The sequence below is a fragment of the Ranitomeya imitator genome, chromosome 1, assembly GCF_032444005.1.
Source record: "Ranitomeya imitator isolate aRanImi1 chromosome 1, aRanImi1.pri, whole genome shotgun sequence".
Lineage (NCBI taxonomy): Eukaryota > Metazoa > Chordata > Amphibia > Anura > Dendrobatidae > Ranitomeya > Ranitomeya imitator.
The window spans coordinates 952,745,059-952,772,620 of NC_091282.1; the positions used below are offsets into that span (position 1 = coordinate 952,745,059).

A 27,562-nucleotide genomic window follows, 5' to 3' on the forward strand; every position below is an offset into this window, starting at 1 on the left:
GGGCTCATTATTCTGTATGGAGCAATATACAAGGTCCATTATTTTGTATGGAGCAATATATATGGCTCAGTATTCTGTATGGAGCATTATATGGGGTCCATTATTTTGTATATAGCAATATATGGGGCTCATTATATTGTATGGAGCAATATATGGGATCCATTATTTTGCATGGAGCAATATATGGGGCTCAGTATTCTGTATGGAGCAATATATGGGGCTCATTATTCTGTATGGAGTAATATATGAGGCTCATTATACTGAGTGGAGCATTATATGGGGTCCATTATTTTGTATGGAGCAATATGTAGGGCCCATTATACTGAATGGAGCAATAGATGGGGCTCATTATACTGTATAGAGCAATATATGGGTCTCGTTATATACTGTATGGAGAAATATATGGGGCTCATTATTCTGTATGGAGCACTAGGATGCCAACCATGTGTTGTACGTTTTTCACCAACTGCTAGATAAGAGAAAATGGAGAAATATTTCTTTTGTTGTTTCATATCCAAGAAAAACTGATGGACCAACCTTGGATATAACTGTAATGAAACTCAGAACAAAATTACCGGCGAAGTTAGGACAATTTTTTTAATACATGAAAAAAAGGACCTCTGAATGTGCGTTTTGCTATGTTTATATGTGCTATGGCAGAAAGCAAGGGTGGGACAAGATTTACCAAGCTAAATATTCCAAATTTAGTGAGCAATTTCTTCACAAAAATTATCATACATGCCTTGTAACGTGGATTGGAAAGGAACGTGCTTTAAAATGTGACACACTGCTCCATAATTTACCATATTTTAAGACCACCTAGTCTATTCTGCCCCACTGAATTTTTAAAAACCACTTGGCTCTTAATGCATTTTACGTGGAAAGAATACATGTAGCTTGATGATATGATGTCATTTCTACAGAACTTTACTTCTAAGTAGTCAGGGGTTGGGGCTCACCTCCATGGCTACTTTAATTGTAAAGATAACTTTATTTAAAGGGAACTTTCTTGCATATAATTATATAAAGCACTTAATCTTTCTTTGAAGAGCAAGCAATATCTTTAAATGCGCTAGAAGTTCATGTTATAAAATACATGTTATCATTGTGTTTTACCTCTACATTGAAATTAAATACACATGAAAACTTTGAACCATTTTGACGTACTAAGTTTCTGATAGATTTCATTTTGAAGCTGCATAGCCTTCTGGTGTGTTTATAGTGTATATTTCATTTAGAATATTTTTTGATGACTGGAGAAAAAGTATTCGATATTCCTACATTCTGCATTAGTAATATAGAGATGGTATATAATGCTATGTTGTTTTTTTCCTACAGCTATTCCCCGTGTGATGATTGATCCACTAGGGCCACATAATTTTCTACCAGGTAAAGATAATATGAGAAACATAATTAAAGGAAATGGCAGCACATTAAGTGGTAGTGAAGGAAGCAGCAACAGGATCCCAGACTTTGGCTCCAGACATCCTAAGTGGCCTCCCTCACCCTCTATTACAGCAAAGCCTCAACCAAAGACACCCAAGCCCACAAGTAGGCCAGCTCCACCTGTAACACGGCCACCTAATCCTGTAACAAGGCCAGCACCAAAGCCAGTAACTAGGCCTCCGCAGCCAGCAACAAGGCCTCCGCAGCCAGCAACAAGGCCTCCTCAGCCAGCAACAAGGCCACCGCAGCCAGCAACAAGACCACCACAGCCAGCAACAAGGCCACCACAACCAGCAACAAGGCCACCACAACCAGCAACAAGACCACCACAGCCAGCAACAAGGCCACCTCAACCAGTTACAAGACCACCTCAACCACCAGCAAAGCCACCAACACCCAAATCGCCAATAGTTGTTACAACAGACCCTCCTCAGTTCTCAACCAAGATACCAGACAATAACAGGATCGAGGACCAAGGAAAACAAAGAGGAGATGTGTTTAGTAAGTCTTTTCAGGTCATTTTTTTTAAGTTATGGTCTATAAATGTTATATGCAGGACAAGTCATCTTCTAAGCAGTATAAGTAATGGGTGCTCTGCTGTATTAGGTACTGTGCCCGTGCAGTCTGTTCTGATAGTGCTCTCACTGAATTACATGGGCATTACAGTCCCTTACTTTTCAATAGGAACACTATCAGAACAACCTGTTTAAAACACAAGGACATGACACAGTGCACTTTTCTTATGTGATCAGTGTGGACAGCATCTACTGCTGCATTCTATCCAAAAAAATACCCAAAGGAAACCTTATGAATTCAATTTTTAAGTGAACCTATAATATTTGTCATGGCTAAACCGAAGCCATAATGCTAATAATCAGAGCCTTATAGGGCGATTATCAGCACAGAATGACAGATCAAACCAAACACAGGCATTCCCAATTAGTCTATGCAGGTATTAAATATCGTTGGAAACCACTTTTGATAGAGAAGTGAATTTTTGGGGGTGAATATCAAGAGTTAAAGGTAGTCGGTCAACACAAAACCAAGAAAAGGGGCTCGGTACGCCCTTGGTATGGCCAAACAGTTTACTTCACCTTCTCACCTACTTGTATTCCATCTACCTCCATGCACCATCTGCTCAATTACCACCTCTGGTTTAACAATACCCAGATGAGGGTAGAAATAGATGTGAAAAAGTAGTTGAGAAGGTGCACTGAACCGCTTAGCAATAGACAAGCGTGCAACAAGCACCTTTGTTGGTTTGAACAGTCATTTTGTGCTGACAGACTTTACTGTCTCTGATATTTACCCCCAAAAGTTTTCTTCTCTAGTTAAAGGCGGTTTCCATCAATAGGGAGGCTAATTGTAGGCAAATCACTCGGGATCTCACTACTGAGGCCTCTGCCACTTACTGAAATAGGGACCTCAAGCCACCCGTTGTTCCTCAGTGCGCTCCCCACAGTGAGTGATGTGGAGGTCCTAGTGTTCGGGTTCATGTTTATTGGGGGAAATTCCCTTTAATAATATACAAAGCTTTCTGTATCTTTCTCTCTCTAATATAGTTTTCATTGAGAATTGTATTAAGCTGCAAAATAATGGATATTGCCACACTACAGGTATTACCTTGCTACAATTCTACCTGCCCTGGTTACTTACAAATGTTCCTTTGGATATTACAAGACTAGATATTCTTCTTTGACAAAAATGATTAGCTATAACCAGCAGAAAATATTGTAGACCACATTATCTTGCATTACATGATCCAAGGCTCTCACATATATAAAAGGGACTTTCATTTAAAACTGAGTTAGAGCAATATGATATGGCAGATATTTAGCGTCAGGAAGAGCCAATTTTAAATAGCCCATTAATAGACGTTTCCCTGGTGTTTTGCCAGGTTCAATTGGTACATACCAGGAATGCCATTCTCATTCAGCCTTGAGCTGGATTGCTTCACAGGCCATTCAGCCTCCTTTATTAATTATTATTGCTGGCTACAGTACCAAGAACCTCTTTGAATTGCATAACATTGCTGAGTAAATTTCACTAGACTGTGACCAAAGGTGGCTTAAGGCAAATTACAACCCACATAACGATGCTCGGTGGTTGAACTCTGGAATACACAACACGGTGTGTGCATTGGATATTGGTGAGAACGTAGCTCCTGCACCTTATGTTTATATTCCTTTAGAGGGCCAAGATACCTAGCATTTCATAGATCCTATCCGACACTCCTCATCTCTGCAAGTCATCTTTCTCTTTTCTAAGATAATGGGAAAATGCACATCACATTTTTTTTTATTATAAAGGTCTGTTCACATCTACATTGGAGATTCTGTTTGAAACCTTTAGCGCAGACTTGGCCAAAAATACTAGACGATATAGCACAGCATGCTGCCCCATTTTCTCTCATTTAAAGAATGTACACCATAACAGATACCTGATGCATCCCATTATAGTCAATGAGATCCATTGGGCACTGCTGATGTCTGTCATGAGATGGTTTCAACACTGACATTATTTTCAATGCTAAGATGGAGCAGATCAATGGGAATCAAACATCTATTATGTGGCCAATTGATGGACCTTCTCTCTTCGAGTCACTCTATTTATATCTGGTCATCTAATGACTCTGACAAGAGCCACAAGGAATATGGTCTTTCTTATTTGTGGCTATATCTGAATGGATGGACAAGTAAGCAAAAATAAAAGTGCACCCCTGCCCAGTTGGTTCCATGTATCACACCTGATATCCCACTCACCATTTAACGAAAGAAATCAATCAGATGGTACTCTTCAAAGGGAATGTGTCCAGAGGTTTTTGCTATGGAAACTGAGAGCAGCATTATGTAGGGATAGAGAGCCTGATTCCAGCAATGTATCGCTCACTGTTCTGCTTGCTGACTCAGGAAGTCCTAGAAATTAACAGTGCGTGTGTTATCACTCTCAATTCTAAATGAGATGTATTGTTAATATTGAAATTACTGATAATGATTGGGAAGACCTGCTAGCTTTTGAAGGCATTCATCTTATTTTTTTATTTACTTTGGCTTAAATATCTTTTAAATATCTTCCTCCAGGGGTGTAACTACAACAGGTGCAGGGGTTGCAATCGCACCCGGGCCCTGAAGCCTAGGGGGCCCTAAAAGTCCCTTTGGCATATAGAAAAAGACTATTGCTATTAAAGATTTAAAATATTTGGGGGCCCCGTTGGAGCTTTCGCATCGGGGCCCATGAGTTTCAAGTTACGCCATTGTCTTCCTCCCTGGTAAGGATATGGCCGATCGCCAATCTCAATCTTTTACCCTTTGAATGGAATGCAAAACAAAATGCAGAGTAACTGAAGGATAACATGTAGATGACCAGAGATGTATTGATGAGGGCCTCACCCGGCGTACATGGTGGCTTATGTCAAGCAAGAATTCTGTGCTCATTTGGAACACATACAAAAATGATTGTAAAGCTAGCAATATAAATTGTGTCATCCCACCTGCATTGCTATTAAACTATCCAGGTTTAGGTTTTTAGGTTTGTTTTATTGGTTCTCATCTATTGTATCTTATTTATCAAGCACTATTGCTAAAACAAAGTACCAGAATGTATGCACTTGGTGTGTAAGACTAGCACAAGTCTTAATGGTGGGGGTGGCCTGTTTCTCTTGTGTTATTATTAGGGTGTGTTGGTATCAAGGAGACTTTTCTTTCTATTCATGGACTGGCTGAAATCCTAAGATTCAAATCCATATTAATATATCTAAGTTTCTCTCAGTTCTACCGCTGACTTCAAGACTTAAAGTAGCCATGAATGTGTAACGTGGCGCGGAACGGTAGCCGTGGGTGAGGTGCTTGTTTTAAACTCTAGCACACTACATCAAGATGGTGGTCTTAGCTGGGTCTGTGGACTTTGTCTACGGGGGTCCTACGCCCTTGCAGGCCCCATGATCATGCTGGATGACTTTGGCTAGCCAAGACCAGATATTGAAAAGTTCAATAAGGGAGACCACCAGTCAACCATAAACATCTTTTTACTGAACAGTAACTTGGTGGGAATTGTACAATATGTACAATAGATAGCGAGTGCATAATTTCACAAATGTTTCCTTTACAACATGGAGCATCTTCACAACCTGTCTCTCTATCTCTTCTAGACTTACTTGCTTCTGTCCCCAAATTCCTCCGCCTTATTCACAACCCAGCACAGTACTAGAGTCCAGTAAGTGAGAGTCCTATATTTCAACCTACGGTTCCACGTCTTCTTTTCCCCTTAGGGAAGCTAGTTTGCCACTATGGACTTTACTTAGCGTCTCTGTTTTCTGATGCCTTGTAACTACCGCCTGGAGCACTCTTTGTCTCACGCTCCCTGTTCCATCCTCTGAGTTATAAACTCGGAGCCATACTGCCAGGTGTTCTGTCACAGAACTTGTTTCCAGTGCATTACTGTCTTTCTGTCGCTTTTCCTCATCTTTACCCCAGATCTTTTCTCAGTCTTCACTCACGTCATGGACACCCACGTCACACATGTCTGCTCTCTGGTCAGACCATACATTTGATTCTACTGCCAGCTGAGTCCTATCCTATCTCACTTCCTCACAAGAAACTGTCCCTTCACTTTAGCCCCTCCTATTCTGGGCTAGCCCCAGCTATTACCTCTAAAGGTACCGTCACATTTAGCGACGCTGCAGCGATCTAGACAACGATTCCGATCGCTGCAGCGTCGCTGTGTGGTCGCTGGAGAGCTGTCACACAGACAGCTCTCCAGCGACCAACTATGCGAAGTCCCCTGGTAACCAGGGTAAACATCGGGTTACTAAGCGCAGGGCCGCGCTTAGTAACCTGATGTTTACCCTGATTACCAGCGTAAACGTAAACAAAACCAAACACTACATACTTACATTACGGTGTCTGTCCCCCGGCTCTGTGCTTCTCTGCACTGACTGTGAGCGCCAGCCGGAAAGCACAGCGGTGACGTCACCGCTGTGCTCTGCTTTCCGGCCGGCGCTTACACAGTGCAGAGAAGCACAGAGCCGGGGGACAGACACCGGAATGTAAGTATGTAGTGTTTGGTTTTGTTTACGTTTACGCTGGTAATCAGGGTAAACATCAGGTTACTAAGCGCGGCCCTGCACTTAGTAACCCGATGTTTACCCTGGTTACCAGTGAAGACATCGCTGAATCGGCGTCACACACATGTCTGCGGGAGTCCAGCGACGAAATAAAGTTCTGGACTTTCTGCGCCGACCAACGATGGCACAGCAGGATCCTGATCGCTGCTGCCTGTCAAACTCAACGATATCGCTAGCCAGGACGCTGCAACGTCACGGATCGCTAGCGATATCGTTCAGTGTGAAGGTACCTTTAAGGTAACTCTCTCTACTTTCGGGCAGAATGCAGTACTGTTGCCAAAAACGCACATCACGATACACATAACATATTTCACCAATCTGCCCGTCTTCAAGGGGGAACGTGGGCAGTATGTCCATCTCCTTACAAATGTATGCAACTGTGTAATGTGTATTTGGGTGGTGGTCCTGAATATCCACCAATGACAAACATTATTCAGAAAGAGGAGTACTACATTCCTAGTCTTCTTGTTTTTAAAATTATCTAAAATTCCTAAATTGTTAAAATTACAAGGAGCTTGTAAAACCAATCAACTTTTCAATCTACCTCTTACTGGAACCCCTCCCTGTTCTCAAGAACAAGAACAGAGGAAGTTTTAATTGTATAGAGCAGTGTTTCCCAAACTCCAGTCCTCAGGGCCCCCAACATATCATGTTTTCAGAATTTCCTTAGTATTACACAGATGGTTAAATTATTGCTCATGCTGTTGATGTAATTATCACCTGGGCTATTTTAAGGAAATCCAGAAAACATGATCTGTTGGTGGCTCTTGACGAGTATAAATACAAATTAGATCAACCAAAATTTACCACTAATATAAAGAACAATGTGTCACCAAAAACATTCTCAGGATTACTGAAATATGTTGAAGGATTTCATAGTTATTATCAGCAAAGTGACAATTGTCAAATTTGAAAAATTTGGGTTGGTCAGGAAGATGAAAACTTTCTTCGCAGTTAATGGGTTAAGTTCCTTTTTTTATCTTCTGGTATTCTTTGACTATTGCACCCAATTCTTTAAAAAGGTTGCACGTGGTTCCTGAATGTTGGCACAAAAGCAAAAATGGTCCTTATTATTTTCTATTATCTTTTTGTGCCCTTTTTTTAGGTACAAAAGTTATAACATTTTGCAAAATTTGAATAAACTTTGTATGCATACTTAAAATCACTCTGGGGGGACACTGGAGTATATTAAGCAAAAAAAGTGTGACTTTTAAATAGTTGCAATTGATAAATTACATGAAAAAGTCTGTGATCTCCAAAGCCCGCCTTCAATGACGAACATAAAAGAAACAAGCGAACTCATCTAAAATAGACATCAAAATAAAGAAGAATTTGGCACAAATCAAAAACAGATGTAAACCACCCAAACCTAGATAAAAAGTATAAATCCCTTTGTGTTGTATTGTACTGTCTATAAACATACTTTAGGATTATGGCTATCCAAATTCTAGCACAGAAAAAGCGAGAGATCTTGAAATATGACACACAGCTCTACATCTCTGGACCAGATATCACCTCCCTACTAACCAGAATCCCACAATGTCATTCTTCTTCTCCACTAGATTTCTAAACCTTAATATGAACAAAGCAGAATTCATAATCTTTCCCCCATCTCACTCGACCCACCCAACAGACCTATCTATTAAAGTAAATGGCTGCTCACTCTCCTCAGTCCCACAAGCTCGCTGCCACGGGGTAATCCTGATCCTGATCTCTCCTTCAAACCACATATCCAAGCCCTCTCCACTTCCTGCCGACTTCAACTCAGTTATATTTCCCGGATCCGCACATTCCTCAAGCAACAATTTGCAAAAACACTAGTGCATGCCCTCATCATCTCCCGCCTTGACTACTGCAACCTCCTGCTCTGTGGCCTCCCCTCTAACACTCTTGCACCCCTCCAATCTATTTTTAACTCTGCTGCCCGACAAATCCACCTGTCCCCCCCGCTATTCCCCAGCCTCTCACCTCTGTCAATCCCTGCACTGGCTCCCCATTACCCAACAACTTAATTTCAAAACCCTAACCATGACATACAAAGCCATCCACAACCTGTCTCCTCCATACATCTGTGACCTCATCTCCCGGTACTTACCTACACGCAACCTCCGATCCTCACAAGATCTTCTCTACTCCCCTCTTATCTCTTCTTCCCACAATCGCATACAAGATTTCTCTCGCTCATCCCCCTTCCTCTGGAAACCTCTACCACAACATATCAAACTCTCACCTACTATGGAAACCTTCAAAAGGAACCTGAAGACCTACCTCTTTTGGCAAGCCTACAACCTGCAGTAACCCCCAATCTACAAAACCACTGCACGACCAGCTTTACCCTCCCCTACTGTTTCCTCACCCATCTTTTGCAGTTTGTGAGCCCACGGGGGCAGGGCTCTCTCTCCTTCTGTACCAGTCGTGATTTGTATTGTTAAGATTGTACTTTTTTTTTTTTAATACCCCTCCTCACTTGCAAAGTGCTATGGAATAAATGGCACTATAATAATAATAAATAATAATAATATGACTGGGAACAGGGACCAGTGTTTGTTTTCTGACTAGCATAATAGTTACTGACTCCTATATTTAGGGTTAGGCCACTTTCACAGATTCAGTAATCGGTCAGTATTTTACATCAGTATTGGTAAGCCAAAATCAGGAAAAGTATAATAGAAACATGTGCAGCACTTCTGCATTTTTCTCCCACTCTTGATTTTGGATTACAAATACTGATGTAAAATACTGACTAAATACTGAACGTGACCTTAATCCCTTCAACCTGAAGCCTGTTTTCACCTTAATGACCAGGCCAATTTTTTAAATTCTGACCAGTGTGACTTTATGAGGCAATAACTCTGGAACCCTTCAACGGATGCCAGTGATTCTGAGATTGTTTTTTTCGGGACATATTGTACTCCATGATAGTGATAACATTTGTTCAATACAACTTGCGTTTATTTGTGAAAATATTGGAAATTTGGGGAAAATTTTTTAAAATTTAGTAATTTTCAAACATTACATTTTTATGCCCTTAAACCAAAGAGTGACCAGCAATTTCTTATTTTTCCAACAGAATTTATAAAACCATTTTTTTAGGGAGCACATCACATTTGAAGTGACTTTAATGGGCCTATTTGACAGAAAATACCCAAAAGGGAAACAATTCCAAAAACTGGACCTTTCAAAGTGCCCAAAACAACATTCAAGAAGTCTACTAACCCTTCAGGTGCTTCACAGGAATTAAATGAATATGGAAGGAAAAAATGATCATTTTACTTTTTTCACAAAAATTTTACTTTAGCCCCAATCATTTTTCTTTTTCTTTTCACCAGTGTAACAGGAGAAAATGTAGCTCAAAATTTGTTGTGCAATTTCTGATACCACATACAGTGGGGCAAAAAAGTATTTAGTCAGTCAGCAATAGTGCAAGTTCCACCACTTAAAAAGATGAGAGGCGTCTGTAATTTACATCATAGGTAGATCTCAACTATGGGAGACAAACTGAGAAAAAAAAATCCAGAAAATCACATTGTCTGTTTTTTTTATCATTTTTTTGCATATTATGGTGGAAAATAAGTATTTGATCAGAAACAAACAATCAAGATTTCTGGCTCTCACAGACCTGTAACTTCTTCTTTAAGAGTCTCCTCTTTCCTCCACTCATTACCTGTAATAATGGCACCTGTTTAAACTTTTTATCAGTATAAAAAGACATCTGTGCACACCCTCAAACAGTGTGACTCCAAACTCCACTATGGTGAAGACCAAAGAGCTGTCAAAGGACACCAGAAACAAAATTGTAGCCCTGCACCAGGCTGGGAAGACTGAATCTGCAATAGCCAACCAGCTTGGAGTGAAGAAATCAACAGTGGGAGCAATAATTAGAAAATGGAAGACATACAAGACCACTGATAATCTCCCTCGATCTGGGGCTCCACGCAAAATCCCACCCCGTGGGGTCAGAATGATCACAAGAACGGTGAGCAAAAATCCCAGAACCACGCGGGGGGACCTAGTGAATGAACTGCAGAGAGCTGGGACCAATGTAACAAGGCCTACCATAAGTAACACACTACGCCACCATGGACTCAGATCCTGCAGTGCCAGACGTGTCCCACTGCTTAAGCCAGTACATGTCCGGGCCCGTCTGAAGTTTGCTAGAGAGCATTTGGATGATCCAGAGCAGTTTTGGGAGAATGTCCTATGGTCTGATGAAACCAAACTGGAACTGTTTGGTAGAAACACAACTTGTCGTGTTTGGAGGAAAAAGAATACTGAGTTGCATCCATCAAACACCATACCTACTGTAAAGCATGGTGGTGGAAACATCATGCTTTGGGGCTGTTTCTCTGCAAAGGGGCCAGGACGACTGATCCGGGTACATGAAAGAATGAATGGGGCCATGTATCGTGAGATTTTGAGTGCAAACCTCCTTCCATCAGCAAGGGCATTGAAGATGAAACGTGGCTGGGTCTTTCAACATGACAATGATCCAAAGCACACCGCCAGGGCAACGAAGGAGTGGCTTCGTAAGAAGCATTTCAAGGTCCTGGAGTGGCCTAGCCAGTCTCCAGATCTCAACCCTATAGAAAACCTTTGGAGGGAGTTGAAAGTCCGTGTTGCCAAGCGAAAAGCCAAAAACATCACTGCTCTAGAGGAGATCTGCATGGAGGAATGGGCCAACATACCAACAACAGTGTGTGGCAACCTTGTGAAGACTTACAGAAAACGTTTGACCTCTGTCATTGCCAACAAAGGATATATTACAAAGTATTGAGATGAAATTTTGTTTCTGACCAAATACTTATTTTCCACCATAATATGCAAATAAAATGTTTAAAAAAACAGACAATGTGATTTTCTGGATTTTTTTTTCTCAGTTTGTCTCCCATAGTTGAGGTCTACCTATGATGTAAATTACGGACGCCTCTCATCTTTTTAAGTGGTGGAACTTGCACTATTGCTGACTGACTAAATACTTTTTTGCCCCACTGTATGTGGTGGAAAACTGCTTTTGGGCGCACGGAAGGGCTTGGAATGGAATTGCGCCAATTGACTTTTGAAATGCAACAGTGGCTGAAATAGATTTGCAGAGCCACTTGCTTGAACAGTGGAAACTCCCCATAAGTGACTCCATTTTGGAAATTACACCCCTCTGGGAATTTATCTACAGGTCGTGACAATTTTGACTCCATGCGTGTTTACCAGAATTAGGCAGTGTTGAGTGAAAATTGCAAATCCGCCAGTGTAGTCCCAATACTTTGTAGTGCCCATACATTGTGCCCAGATCATGCTTCTGGAGACATGTACCTGTAAATTAAGTGGGCAGGGCTCTTATCGCTATAGAAATACCAAACGTGGATGATAACTGTGGTTTAGGCACACTGGGGCTCAGACGGGAGAGGGGCATTTGGATTAAGGAAAATTCGCTGGATTTCTTTTGGGGGACGAGGAGCTATAGTGCTTTTCCAGAGCCTTTGTACTACCAGTAAAATGGGAGCTCCCTATGTTTCCATTGACAGATGATGGACTTGCTTTTTTGTGGATTGATTTGAATCTTTAGTTGGGAACATTTTACATAATATTTTGGATCACGTTTATTCTTTGATCTACGACAAGCACTTACATCTGGTTTCCATCTAAATCTCCAAATGGCGTAATTCAAATGAAACCCCCGAATGTTCCATTCACTATAATGAGGCAGCAGAGTTACTCTGGACTCCATCTGGCCTCTGTTCAGTGGTGTACTTCTTTTCACAAACCTGTGGTTGACCGCATTTTTATGTATGGACATAGCTGGATCATAGGCCAGACGGCATTCACAGTGCCTCCATCTACCTCGTTATAGGGAATCTTCCGCCAAAGGTTCCGTCTGAATCACGTATTTCAGATGGGAGACAGAATGAACAAATCAGCAGCAGTTGAAGAATTGGTTTTATTTATTTTTTTCTGCCGTTTCTCATGCGGTATAAGTGATTAGGCGACTTTATTGTTTGGGTCTATGCAGTTACATTGATACCAGATTTATATTGTTTTATTTTTAATGTTTGGCTGCGGTCACACACTAAAAGACGCTTTTTTTTGCAAAACAAAATTATTCCCTTGCCATATTTTGAGAGCTATAATTTTCCTATATTTGTGCCGACCAAGTCATGTGAGGGCTTGTTTTTTGTGGGATGAGTTGACTTTTTATTTGTACCATTTTCAGTCTTCAGTTTTTTTAATCTCTTTCTGTTTTGATTTTTCTAGGCAAAAAAAAATTAGAAAGTAGAATGTATTTATTGGATTAATATTTATTCTTTTTTATTGTTCTTTATTTTGTGATTCTTTTTTAATATTTTTACAATTTTTAAAAACTTTTATTTTTACTTTTTTATCTTGTTTCGCCATGAGACATTAACTTTCCCTGCCCTGATCACTGATCCAATACTTTGCAAGGCTTTTGCTTGCAGAGCATGAGATAGCGTCTTGAGGACAAGGATGAGGCAGGAGCTTACAGGCTACCATCTCTGGGTGACCCCGTGGCCCGAGGTCACCATTGAGACCACTGGCACACTGTGATCGCATTGTGCCGATTGGAGCACAGACAGAGCTTCCTCCCTCTACGATGCTGATTGATGTTGCTGTCACTATTGACAACAGCATCAAAGGGTTTAAACACCCGCCATCGATGCTGGGACTGATCGTGGGCATTGTTATATTTACTTCAACTTTTTAAGCCAAAACTAGCTATATTGACAATGTATACCCTAACCTTACAGAAAATAAGCGCTTATTCTGGTCTTACCTTCTGGAAATTCTTCTTCTTTCTAAAGAAAAAGACAGCTTGTTCTTTGTTGGGTCTTTTTTTTTACATTTTCCATTTTTGGGATAGCCCCAATTCAACTCTCTCATTAAACTTTCTTAAGAATGCAATTTGTAGTAAATACTTGGCATTGGCCGGCATGGCTCGCTGTCGCCTGTCAGTGAATGTCAGACACACAATTACACCATGACTTACCGGTGTACTCTTACAATCCTCTCTGAGCTGCTGGAAATCTACCTACAACCACTTGTAGGGTGCGACCTTTCTAGAACATAATGTTATGTTTCTGGTGTGAAATGTAGAACCGGGAATAAACATTTCAGTCAAATTAAGGATCCAAACTATTTTATAATCATTAACTAAGATTGCTTTTGTCCTTCAAAAGATCAATTCTGTGTAATGCAAAAATTACTCTCATCATGTATGTAAAACACAGTGCGTGATATTGTAAGTGCACAATGCTGACCATGTTTCCATACATGCCCCAAACAGTAACATGTGGAACAATTCCATCTATAGACATCTACACTCAGTGAAAGGCACTAAGCAAATATGTAAAGCTAATAGAGAAGGCAGTCTGGGTGTGGATTATCTCCTATGGGAACCAAAGGTCCAGTATGTTGAAATTCAATATACATTGCCCACCATTTTTCCCCGACATTTAACAGCCGGGAGAGAGTCAGGACTCCACCATACACAGAAGATGTTTGGCCAGTCCCGCTAAAATCAGTGAACTGGGTATGCATTCTTCTAATCTATCTGGCCTCATTGATAGCCCTTGCGTTCAGATCCAGTGTCCCTAAAGTGACAGCCCAGGGGATGGTAATATCCCCCACCCACATGAGTGGTGCAAACCTGTTTAAGGTTCTGTGTACACTGCAGTCAGTGGTTATATTTGGAGCCTCCAATGCCAGAATATACTGTTACCATGATGGAAAATAATGGACCCTATTACAAGTGATCAGGCATCAGTGGTATCCTTCGTACGGCGGATCTGGCAACTTTTGTTGCAAACATAGGTTACAATCGTAGTGTGAACACAGCCGTCCGACGTGTTTCCACTTGCATATCTTGGTTCTGCATTCTGTCTGTGTAGAGGAATCCAGAATATTATGAAAATTTATGGTGTATTTTCATTGTGCATTGTGGACTGTGGCTGCTTGTTATATCCCTGCATTTGGTCCTGCTAGCTCTGTGCACTGATATTTAAATCTGATAGAGTATTAGGCACGATTCATCAAGATGGTTATGCCGGTCTCGATGAGGGGGCGTGTTAGAGTCAAACGCTAATGATTGATTAAGAAGCACACACCTCATAATAAATTAAGCGTGTCTGAAAAATGATGTGCGCCTCCGTGTTCACCTCACCGCAAATCTTACTCCAGTCAGGGACTGGAGTCAGATTTCTGACATAAGGAACACCACCGCTTGTCATGCCACTGTTCCTCCAGTTCCTGACCCGTGAAAATGGCTAGAGCTGGGTTAAATTGGCATGAAAATGCCAAAAATTGCAACATTTTTGTGCAACTCATGTTGTGCAAAAACTTCACAACTTTTCAAATCGATTTTCGGCAGAATTCTGGCTTTTATGAGTCAGAGCCTTACTGCCTGATCATCTAGAAAATGATGTATGTTAGAAATGCAGAGTAAAGCAAGACACTAGCTGTGTGCCGCAGTCCTTTGAGCATTCAAGGGCATAGTTATCAATAACTTCATGTTTTCCTGTTATAGGTTCAAGGCTGATCTAAATCAATGTGTTTGGTATTTGGACGGCAGACGGGAACATTGATTCCTTGTCAAGGAGCACAATATTTCATGCCGGTAGAATGAGTAATTCTTTGTTCCCACATTTGTTCTTCATGTCGTGTCACCAGATTTGCCAGCGACATGAAGGATGGTTTTGAAGATCTGCATTTTTAGACCTGTTTCGCAGACACATCCCTATTTCTTAGGAATTGTTTCCATGGTGAAAAGGAAATAAAAATTCTGTCATAAAAATTCTCCATTTACAATTCATTGCGGCATAGGAGATCGTATGAGCGGTTGTGCTTTCATAAAATCCTTATGTGTAAAAGATCTTGTTAGAAGTATGATCATAAGAGGTTGAAAGATGTTGATTGCTTGGTATTTCCAGATAATTTTCCATGCATTTGTGTCACTGGCAGACACAGACAGAAAAGGCCCCTGTAGAAGAACAATATACAGTCCCTTTGTAGGCCAAGATCTCCTAGAAACGCAACATTGCACTTGCCTTGGAGGTAGAAATGGGCCCCGTGCACCAATGATATGTCTGCCCTTGATTTGAACTTTGTGACATTTATGCAATCTCTTTTCTTGACATTGGCCACATCTGGAGATTAGTAGAATTAGTCGTAATGCACTGTATGTCCCAGATCACAAGATCAATAAGTTTTTTTTATTTTGGTAGAAATCAACCATTTACATCCTGATTCTTCAGCTTCTAAAACTAAAACTGGCTAATCCCTCATGGCTGAGTTATACTGTAGGTCATGTCCTGGACGTTTTCATGTATAATTTTTAGTAAAAACCTGAAAAGAATAAAGATGGGGCCATAAATAATTTACCTGCCAAAAAAGAAAACCCCTAAAAACATATCTTTATTAAATATGCATTAGAAACGGGGTACTAACAAAAACAAAAATGTTACGTATTAACTAGAAAGATAGTAGAAATATATCCTCTTATTGGGTGGCACAGGGGGGCAATAGGGGGGTGTTATAAACATCCCTAACACCCTAAAAAGACTCACCCTGCCTTGTCGCAGAAGTTGGCACCCAATTATACACTATATCGCACCCTGCTCAATGTCGAGTATCCCTTAGACACCTTAGTCCATTCTAACTAGTCCAAGACTTGTAAATAGCACTTAGATCATGCAGCAATAACCTATATACACAGGGAAGGGAGTGAAGATGTATACTGTGCTAAGTACCATTTCCTTATTGAGCCCTTTTCAGATATTGAGGATTTTTCAGCAGACTCCTCTTTGCTATATATGGGATATAAGACCTACATTGTTGTTTTTGGGACTGTATTATATTATTGTATTAGATTGTACTGGTTGCTTACTACAGTTAATACTTTCGTGGGATACTCGCTGTCACTTATCTCACCTACGTTTCAGTCTCTAGGTAATATATATGTTCCCTTCCCTGTGCATGCAGGGTATTGTTGCATGATCTGGGTGTTATTTGTATCTCTTGGACTATTTAGGTGGTACTAAGGTGTCTTGGGGATAGATGAAAAATAAGGAAAGATTCCGGCTCAACCATCCAGAGATGATTGTGCCAGAATCTTTCCCTATTTTTTGTCTACCTTCCTGTGATCACCAGTGGAAACGCACGCTCTGGAGGAACGCCGGACTAATTTCCAGCTACACATTCTCAGCGTGGGAAGCTCCTTCGTCCCTCTCCCTGCGTCTCACCATGTTTTAGGGATACTCGACGTTGAGTGGGGATACCATATCGTGTATAATAGGGTGCCAGTACCGTTACTATGATGTAAGGGCTATTTGTGTACAAATTTTACATTTTTTTTACCCTTTTGTGCCTGAACGATCACTTTTCTAACAGTGAGTAGAGGTTATGAAAATTGACGTACCATGTAGCTAAAATCTCTCATGGCTGCCGTACATTTTAATTCCTAGCACACGGACGGCCCAATAATGCAGTAGGGGTTTTAGGAGCTGTGCACGTCTTCAGCGGGCATTTGCTTTTAGACTGACATAAGATATGCCTTAGTTTATAAATATTTCCCTACACTTGGTCATTATGTAACAGGACACATTCTTTGACTAGGATTAATTGCTGCCTTTTTTAAGAGTAAAATATGTGATAAGGATTTGGTGTGAAGCCATACTATAGGATTCCCTTGTGTTCTGACCCCGAATGCCTGTCAGCCTTTGCACCTGCAGGCGAGAAGTGCTCCATGGTGTTCACATGCAGACCTCCCAGATTAAATGGAACATGGCTAGAATGTCAGACCTTCAAATTCTTTCACACAGCGTCCGTGGAAGGAGGAGTCTTCTCATACAGGATTAGTGCTATGTATAGTGAAATAAGAGGTCCAAGATTAAGTAACACGGAGCACAACGCAATCGACATTGTTTAGATAGCTTAGCGTCTTACAGGACTCTAGTAACAACCTTGTAAAACGTTCTCACATTCCCTGCTGTTGTTAGAGGAATTCTTTATTCATTACTTTTCAGTCCGGAGGAAAGTCCTTATATTTAGCTTCCCCTACAGCTATTATAACTTGTTAATTTCTCATTTCTCAAATTTGTTATTTTTGGAGGATTTTCGAGTTGAAAAAATCGCATCAAGGGAACCTGTCAGGTGATACATGCTGCCCAAATCGTGGGCAACATTTATCAGGCACTGGCTGTATGATCACAGCCATGTGTCTGTCTCGTTTGGGCAGCATGTATCACCTGAGAGGTTCACTTTAAGGAAATATCAGTAAGTGAATATAGAGGTGTGTGTATAAAAGGGATGAAATATTCTTACAACATAAAAATGCCTAAAAAGTTACAAACTATCCCAGAAATTCTGCTCTCCATTGATCCTATTTTGTCTCATATTGCAATAAAATGAAGGAAAATATAAAAAAAACTTGTGTGTGTTCCCAGGAGATTAGCCTCCTCGTCACTATGCGTTATATGTATGTAAAACTGCTGCAGCAGGTCTCCCACCTGTCACCCATCGTACAAAAAGATTGTTAAACCCATCCCCTTTGGCTAAGTGTCACCCGCTCAATCATTCAAAAGTAGAACAGTTCTGAAGGACAATAATCAATGTGTTCTCTGCGCGATTTCTGCAGTGCAGGATTTTAGGAAGATGCAGAAAATCCTGCCAATTGAATTACCTCCTGTCTACTCATACGTTTTATTTCTGGAATTAACGTTCCTTCAGCTCATGTTTCCCTGTAATGAAACGATACACATTCCTTGTAAAAGTGGAGATCAATAAACTGACAATCACCTGACCTAGTCCCTATCCCAGAGTAAAGGAATCCCTGCCTTATTTGTTTTTCTTCTAACCGTCAGGTTTTATTAATGCATTAAGTACAAGTGTCCATGGGTTGTGCTTAAATTCTTTATTACTATTTCAGTATAAAAAAATTCAAATGATGACCCCAATAGTATCTATTAAAGGTCAGAGATGTGATCATATAACTGCACAAAATCTAAATCAGAAAAGAGTAAGTGCAGTAAAGGAAAACCATAAACTCGTAATAAATAATGTTTCCATAACCTCCTTTGGTTCCCTCTGCCGGAATATTACCTTCCTTGTGCAATGATGTCATTATGAATAAACCGTTATCCCCTATTTTATTTTATCTTTAGTTTTGTACTTTAGTGTAATGTACTCCTGCATAGAGTTCTTATCCAGCCAAGCACAGAATTACAAGATCTTCTCTCTTTACATTATAGTTCCACGGCATGAAAATAATATCTTTTTTCACTTCGATGTTGAGAGGGGGCTGAGTGCTGATGAATATGAAGAAAATGACGATCCAGGTAAGAATTTATAGTCATATGAAAATATATTTCATCATCTTGCTGTGCATAAAGTCAAGTAATGTTTGCATCGGCTGTTGAGTACTTGCCTACCATATTCTATATATTGCCTAATTATTTGATGAATACATGTGCACATAAAACTGGACATCTTTGTTTTACGAAGCAGACTTTTGGAGATAAATCTGATGTACCTTGGCTTTTCTGTGTTTAATGTTTTTTTCCTGTATATTTGGAGAATTTTCCTTTAATAACATGATTATTCTCTGAATTCCCATCCTCCCAAATCACATGCAGTAAAATATATCCAGAATCCAGTTGTCTACCAATTTAAGAGCTTTGAAATGGATTCCTGCCCCAAACAGTCTGCTAATCCAGAATCATTCAAAACCCGAAGAATTAAGTATTATCATGTAAATGAAGTGGCAATGGCATGTATATCAGACAAATCATTGAAACCAGGTTACAGCAAAGAGAATTACGTTGATTGTCCTTTATCAGAGCCACTTGTTAACGGGTGGATCATACTTGGCAGCTGGCAGGTTGTCAGTTCTTGAGCTTGATGTCTCGGAAGTAGGAAAAATGGCATAAAGAACTGTGCGTCTGACACACAGGCCTTATCGTGGCTAGATTACTGGATCAGCACATCAGCAAAACAAGTGGTCTGATGAGATGTTCCCAGTTGAGGTAGTTCCTCCTAAAAGTGGTCCATCAAAGATCACAATAGGGAGCGAAGAGAAACTGTAGCACAAATTGATGCTGGATGTGGTAGAAAGCTGTCAGAGCAGAAAGTGCAGTGCAGTTTTCTAAGCATGAGGTTACATGCTCAGAGTGAAGTCTTATCCACCACGGAAAGCACCTAAAATGTGCATATCAGCATCAGAACTGGAACATAGAGAAGTGGAATAAAATGACCTGGGCTGTGCAATTACGTTTTCTGCGAGGCACATCTACTTTACTTACATGGGATGATCTATCACTAGGATGAGCTATCGAATGTGCGCAAGCATGTGGATGCTGCAAATGTTTGTGTAGAAACCCTTGGTCTTGGCATTGATCTGGAAGTTACTATGACCCACTCTACTTGCCTAAACATTATTAAGGCAACAGTATACCCTGATGACAGTGGTCTCTTTCAGCAATTATGTGTCTACAGCCCAGCATTCTTTTTCATAATCTGTCATATGGTTCCAGAGATATTGTCCTTTTTATTTAGTGCTATTCGTTATGGCCTTTACCAAGGGGGTGGTGTTTATAGGGCAATGATGAAGAGCAGCCTAAAGACATGCCCCCAGAGAGTCCTGTGAGCCGTGCCCCCAGAGAGTCCTGTGAGCCGTGCCTCTAGAGTCCTGTGAGCCGTGCCTCTAGAGTCCTGTGAGCCGTGCCCCCAGAGAGTCCTGTGAGCCGTGCCTCTAGAGTCCTGTGAGCCATGCCCCCAGAGAGTCCTGTGAGCCGTGCCTCTAGAGTCCTGTGAGCCGTGCCCCAGAGAGTCCTGTGAGCCGTGCCTCTAGAGTCCTGTGAGCCATGCCTCTAGAGTCCTGTGAGCCGTGCCTCCAGAGAGTCCAGTGAGCCGTGCCTCTAGAGTCCTGTGAGCCGTGCCTCCAGAGAGTTCTGTGAGCCGTGCCTCTAGAGTCCTGTGAGCCGTGCCTCCAGAGTCCTGTGAGCCGTGCCTCCAGAGTTCTGTGAGCCGTGCCTCTAGAGTCCTGTGAGCCGTGCCTCTAGAGTCCTGTGAGCCGTGCCTCTAGAGTCCTGTGAGCCGTGCCTCCAGAGTCCTGTGAGCCGTGCCTCCAGAGAGTCCTGTGAGCCGTGCCTCCAGAGAGTCCTGTGAGCCGTGCCTCCAGAGAGTCCTGTGAGCCGTGCCTCCAGAGAGTCCTGTGAGCCGTGCCTCCAGAGAGTCCTGTGAGCCGTGCCTCCAGAGAGTCCTGTGAGCCGTGCCTCTAGAGTCCTGTGAGCCGTGCCTCTAGAGTCCTGTGAGCCGTGCCTCTAGAGTCCTGTGAGCCGTGCCTCCAGAGTCCTGTGAGCCGTGCCTCCAGAGAGTCCTGTGAGCCGTGCCTCCAGAGAGTCCTGTGAGCCGTGCCTCCAGAGAGTCCTGTGAGCCGTGCCTCCAGAGAGTCCTGTGAGCCGTGCCTCCAGAGAGTCCTGTGAGCCGTGCCTCCAGAGAGTCCTGTGAGCCGTGCCTCCAGAGAGTCCTGTGAGCCGTGCCTCCAGAGAGTCCTGTGAGCCGTGCCTCCAGAGAGTCCTGTGAGCCGTGCCTCCAGAGAGTCCTGTGAGCCGTGCCTCCAGAGAGTCCTGTGAGCCGTGCCTCCAGAGAGTCCTGTGAGCCGTGCCTCCAGAGAGTCCTGTGAGCCGTGCCTCCAGAGAGTCCTGTGAGCCGTGCCTCCAGAGAGTTCTGTGATCACTGCTTCCTTGACTAAAAAAACTCAAGTATCTGGAACCGTATGGTCTTTTTTTTTTTTTTTTTAGATAAACAAACAATACTCACACCCAGTATAAAAAAGAGTAAAAGCTGCCCACTTTTGACCAGGTGACTGGTCTTTTTCAATAAAGGCATTTCAGTCAGGTTTAGTCATGTATGGCTTTATCCCAGCCCACACAGTACAAGAGCGGAGTTCGCCATTTGCCAAGATGGCGTGTGATTTCGGGATTCCTATAGGTAAGTATATAGTAAGCACTAAGCATAGTAATAGTTACATCATGTGTTACCTAGCAAATGCTCTTTACTTATTCTTTTAATCGCTTACATGTTCCTTTCATCTTGGAGATTTTAACCTTTAAATGAACACAATACCCTTGATACTTTGCAGAAGTTTTGATCCATAGCTGTGACTTTGACAATGGATTGTGCGGCTGGATTAGAGATAGAGAAAATGATTTACATTGGGAACTGATCCAAGACAAGTCAGGTAAGATGTTTTGCTTTGTCCATTGGACTTCTCACCATGAATTTAGCTTATCACCCGAACAGCAGAAAAACCCATGAGTCAGCTTGCTCCCTATGTTCTGGCTTATTATTATCTGTTCCTGAACACATCACCCAACTTCCGCATACTTGTGAAGGCTCAGATAGGCAAACCTTTCATGTGTTCTGTATGGGGAACGGAGGGTAAACCGCTACCGAACCGGACACCTCCTACTTCTTATTTTCGGGAGAACAAATGGATTGGGCAGTCAAATTCTAAATATCTGATTCCTCGCTACCCTGATATCATCTGTCGGGTCAGAGGCAGGGAGTCCCCATACACATTAGACTGAAGGCTGGTCCAACCCAAATCGTCAGGCTCGGATGACTACACTTAAATGTAGATGGGGTGTTTAGTACCAGCATTAAGGAAGAATAGTATGTAGGTTCTCTATCCTAATTGGAGGTACCTTCCATTTATTTTTTTTTTATAAGTGATGACATGGAAATTATTTTTTTTTTAAGGGACGGTATATCCAGTGATTTTTTTTCTTCTTGCTTTTAATGTTGTATGATGAAAAATGAAAAATAATGTTTGTTAAGAAAGAATATATAAGATCTCTGACTCATATGGAAATATCAGTATCATCCTCAGTTTTTCTTTGCTCTTCTTGTGATCCACTACAGCCTAACAAAAAGCAAATAATGTACATCTGCATTGCTTTATGGGCAATTTAAAGGTACTTTCCACTTTAACAAAACTAGTCCCCAAATGCATTTATTCATGTAATATAAAGGTCCAACGCTGACTCTATGCCTCCGCTCCAGTTTCCGTATATTGACTGCAGCCGTGATGCCATGATTACATGATTTCGACTTTCCCCTCTCCAGTCCATCCTTAATGCAGCAGCCAGGGTCGTCCATCTGGCTAATCGTTACTCGGACGCGTCCGCTCTTCGCCAGTCGTTACACTGGCTGCCCATTCATTACAGGATACAATTCAAAGTACTTGTTCTCACCCACAAAGCTCTCCACAGTGCGGCACCCCCTTACATCTCATCCCTCATTTCTGTCTATCAGCCTAACAGACCACTGCGCTCTGCAAATGACTTTCGATTAACCTCTGCACTAATCCGTACCTCCCACTCCCGACTCCAAGACTTCTCCCGTGCTGCGCCAATCCTCTGGAATGCTCTACCCCAAGATATTAGGACCATCCATAATTTGCATAGTTTTAGGCGCTCGATCAAAACACATTTGTTCAGAGCGGCCTATCATGTTCACTAATCAAAGTCATTTTATGTTTGTGTGTGTGTGTAGCCCATTCACTATCCCCATCTATTCCCCAACCCCTGAAGATGGCTGGACCATCATTGTAAATACATCATTGTAAATACACACCTGTACTTTGTATCTCCCCCACCTCATTGTAGATTGTAAGCTCTCACGAGCAGGGTCGTCTTATTTTGCTTTAATTATTGTATTGTTAACGTTGTTACTTATGACTTTTGTGTTTGAAACTTAAACTGTAAAGCGCTGCGGAATATGTTGGCGCTATATAAATAAAGATTATTATTATTATTATTACTACAGTGCACATCACCACTTTAGCATATCTTTGAGCTTCCTTGTTCTGCAGATACAGACAACAGAGCTCAGTGATTGGCTGCAGTGGTGAGATTCGCTGTAGTCATGACGTCAGCACTGCAGCCAAAACACAGAATCCGCAACAGAGGCAAAGAGCCGGAGCTGGACCTAAGGGAGGCGAGTAACAGCCGTGTTTGTTATTTTACATGTGTGAAAGAGTTAGAGGACCACATTTGTAACAGTGGAAAACCCTTTAACTACTATGTCTAATTTAAAATGATAGTTTAATGAATGAATGATTGTTAATCCTTAATATTTCATAGTTTGTGCAGTTAGTGCCGTACACTGAAGCCTGTCGGGATCAGTTCTTGAGGTCTGATCCAGGTTTTGGACAGAGTGAAAATAAGGCCAATACCTGATTGTATACTGGGACAAAAAGCCCCTCATGGCCGACACGTGTGCCTGTACTAGATGATTGCTGCTAACCCATGGGTACACAATTCTAGTGACAGAGGCCGAGTATAGTTATGGAGTTATTATCAAGGCTTCATGGTGACTGTGCGCCTCATACGTGACAGCTACAGATCAGCGGTTTTTAACCTAAAGTTCAGGAATCAAATTATGGGTTATAAAGACATTTGGATGTGTCCCCTGCCATTTCCACTCAAAAATTGCATTATGTACTGCCTCCTCATAAATTATATACTAATCATATTAAAATGAAATTATTTATGACATGTTCCCATTTCCATTTCATTATATTTGCAGCGGCATACTTCATTTACTGATAACACCGGAGCTAATAAAGTTAATAAAGCCTTGTGCATTGTTAATAGGAAAGCCAGCGTAAGTCACTGACTTCATTTAGGTTTTGGATGAAAATGAGTGACCTGTGGGTATTTGTCTTTTTCTCAAGTTGTTTCCAAATTGCAGAGGGCTTTATCTGTCTATTCCCAATAGTCTTAGCGAATATTTCCTAATTCCGCTATATAGGGCATATTGGAATGTAATGAAATCTATAGCGCTAAGTCATTTTATTAGAGCGCTCCAATTTACCGCTCTTCTTGAAAGGTCACTATATGTCATGATTATCATTGCTGTTTAGGAGGAAAATATTTAACAGTCATGGAACCCAAGGGAACCTCTGGGAAGGTAGCACGGCTGGTCCTTCCACTCGGACACCTTTCATTTTCTGGAGACCTCTGCCTGTCATTTAAAAGCTTAGTGTCTGGAGGGGATTCTGCAAAGCTTCAAGTCTTTATTAGACGATCGGGCGTCCGTGGTCCTGCTGTGTGGGTAAAAAATGGAGGCAGTCATAAATGGGGTGAAACATACATCACTTTGCCTGGGGCAGGTGTCAAAAGTGTAAGTAGACTTATTATAATTATTCCTACTTTTGTTCTCCAAACCGTCCACACATTATATTCAGGTCTTATAGTCAAATGTTTGTCAGTGTCAAAGGTGCTAAAAATTATGATGTAAGTAAAATGTAAACTTAAGAAAAGTATTTTCTAGAAATATATTAGATCAGTTACAAAGTTTGTGGTGTATGATGACATCAGAATGACTGTTAAAAAAATCTAACTGGCGTTTTGTTTTTTTATTCAATTCCATTGTTAGGGATCAGAAATGTAAGTGTAGCGCATTTAGGAAAAAATGTGCAAAAAAATCCAGGAAGGGGTCCTTAAACTCCAGCTTTTATTGTCAATCCATTAAAATCCAAGATTTTGGGACCCCTGTGTTTGGTTTTCCAACCATAAAAGTAGGTTGCTGAAACCATGGCTTTCCTTTTAAGGAAAGTCCTAAATAAAGGAAAAAAAGGAAAAAATTAAGAATGTTAAGATGACACCTAAATAATCAATATTATTTATACACCTGACAAACAATACTCCAAAAATCCTGCAAATTAAAGTTGTCTTTATAAGCAAATTTGTAATGAAAATTAGCAAACTTCGAGATAGCTTAACACATTGAAAATCCCAAATACCTACAAAATCATTAGTATTGATTAGGTCAATGTCTACACATATGATAACCATATGGAATATATAATAAAGTTGAGTAAAAATATAACAATAGCAAATCAGATGGGTAATAGTCAACAGTTGGTAACTGTATCATTAAATCTACCAAACATAACTTTGCTAGGTTCCCATTGCGTTAGGGCAGTCTGCTTAGCGCATAGCACTACGGACTCCGCTAACGCAATGTCCCAAAAGGGATCGCGTTTGCCGATCCCGCTAGCGCAGATGCCCGATCTGTGCTAGCGAGAAACGGACCGCAAACGCAAGCAGCGTTCAAGGTCCGTCACTCAAATGACGGCACATCGCTAGCGCACGCCCATTGTGGGCGTGCGATAGCGATGCGTTCGTCATTAGAAGCAATGGCGGCGTTAACAGACTACGTTACACCGCGCTATGCCACGGTGTAACGTAATCCGTTAAACGGGTTCACATAACGCAATGTGAACCTAGAAATGTTTTCCCAACCAAAATGTTTTCCCTTTACAAGTATTAGGATATTGCATCACTTTATGACTGGTGGGAATCTGACTGCCTAGCCCACCACAGCCTTAGGGTTGGCACCACTGTTTTTACATTGTGGCTCTTTCTAGTTATCCTCACGTTGTCTTAAAACTACAATTTTTTGCACTGCTTATTAACTAGAAGATTATCCCCCTGCAGTTCAAGAAATGTCTCACATGTTTCATACCAGTGCTTCTTCCAGGAGCCTTTTTCTGTAGAATCCCTGAAGAGATATCTTATGGCTTACAATCTAAAGACTATGTGCTCCTTTGCTACAGATATTTGCATTGGTCCAGTGCATGTAAAGTAATTCTACCCTATGTGTATACAGCTCCTATGCTGATCCATGTGTGTCCTGTGTAGTTTGAATCTACAGCTACATCTGCTTACTGCTTTTTGTTGGCCTTCTGTCTGATTTTTTTTCTTTCATAGATTATCCTTAAAGCAGAACGTGGGAAAGATGGATCAGGACAAGTTGGACTTGATGATGTCAGCTTGAAAAAGGGGAATTGTGCTGAAGCTTAAAACTGTAGCTAAAGTATGTGACAACCCACCATGCCAGAGGGGCATGAAAAGCTTGTGGTGGGACTTCAAGAAATCAAATTCACAGAAATGAAGAGGCGAGAACCCCCGCATTCTCTCCTCATAAGATGACAACGGGCAGCAGGACTTTCTCCCAGAAATCTGTTGCCAGACAATATTTCTTGCTTCTTAAAACTGTTTATATGTTGCCAAAGAACTTTATTTGAGAAAAAGACTTGAAGAAAATGAAAAGGAGCATGTCTGGTCTGGCGCAGAGTTTATTCTTGAAATACGTGTGTGCCCGAGCTTCTGAAGGCTGAGAAGACGTTAAATCACTTTTGCCAAGTCAAACTCTACTAACAGTGGAGCTGAACGCTTTGTAAATGTGTCTTGTGTACCTATGTATTTATCAGAAGATTAGCACTCCACAACTAATATAATGGGTATGGCAACTTATTTAATTATGTTGAATAGCTCTTAAAGGTCAAACACCTAGTCAGATCCCCAAGTCTTTATAAAGAACACAAATGGTGCTTATTTTTAGGCTTTGTTGGCCGCTTAAAACATGTTGAAGTTTATGTGAAAAGTAAATATATTAGAATTGTTCTCTTAGCATGATATATATATGTACATTTTTACCTACAAAAAGTGTTTAAATAATATTTTTATATTATATATAATGCTGGGTCAGTGATGTATTGTTTTTTTCTATTGGGTTTTCAATGTAAGAAGATATTGAACTCCATCGTTAATGGAGATTAATTGCTTATTTCATTATATAGAAAGCTAATCTTGAGTCTCACCGCGTGGGTATGACATAGGAAGATTCTGACCATGTCACTGTGGGTGCAAGTCCAACTGACTATTATTATACTATATTCAGGAAAAGGGAGAGCAGCACTTCTAATGGTTTATTATGAAAAAAAATCTATATTTTAAATCCTGGTAAAACCATAAGGACCAGTTATTATTGTCCCACTATTTCCTGGGGGCGGTGGTATTAATTTATCTGACCAAGAACAATTTTCTCAATTTTTCGAACACGTGAGGAGTAAATGTTTTTGCTCCACATTACAGAACTTGTGTTTTTTCCAGTTACTAGCGTACTTTTGTAGTAGTA

At 41.1% G+C, this 27,562-nt stretch overlaps 1 protein-coding gene across 5 annotated transcripts in view; it reads left to right on the forward strand.

Moving 5' to 3' along the window:
- The window catches only part of NPNT (nephronectin), a 110,341-nt gene extending 83,219 nt beyond the window's left edge, over nt 1-27,122 (forward strand). For 2 of the 5 annotated variants that reach the window (XM_069743713.1, XM_069743715.1), the window contains 5 exons: nt 1,339-1,947; nt 18,823-18,909; nt 21,714-21,812; nt 24,501-24,760; nt 26,353-27,122. In XM_069743713.1, coding sequence (XP_069599814.1) covers nt 1,339-1,947; nt 18,823-18,909; nt 21,714-21,812; nt 24,501-24,760; nt 26,353-26,445 — 1,148 coding nt within the window. In that variant the 3' untranslated portion in view covers nt 26,446-27,122. The remainder of the gene's footprint in view (nt 1-1,338; nt 1,948-18,822; nt 18,910-21,713; nt 21,813-24,500; nt 24,761-26,352) is intronic. The other 3 variants (XM_069743711.1, XM_069743712.1, XM_069743714.1) reach the window with 2 other exon arrangements.
- The last annotated feature ends 440 nt before the right edge of the window (nt 27,123-27,562 follow it).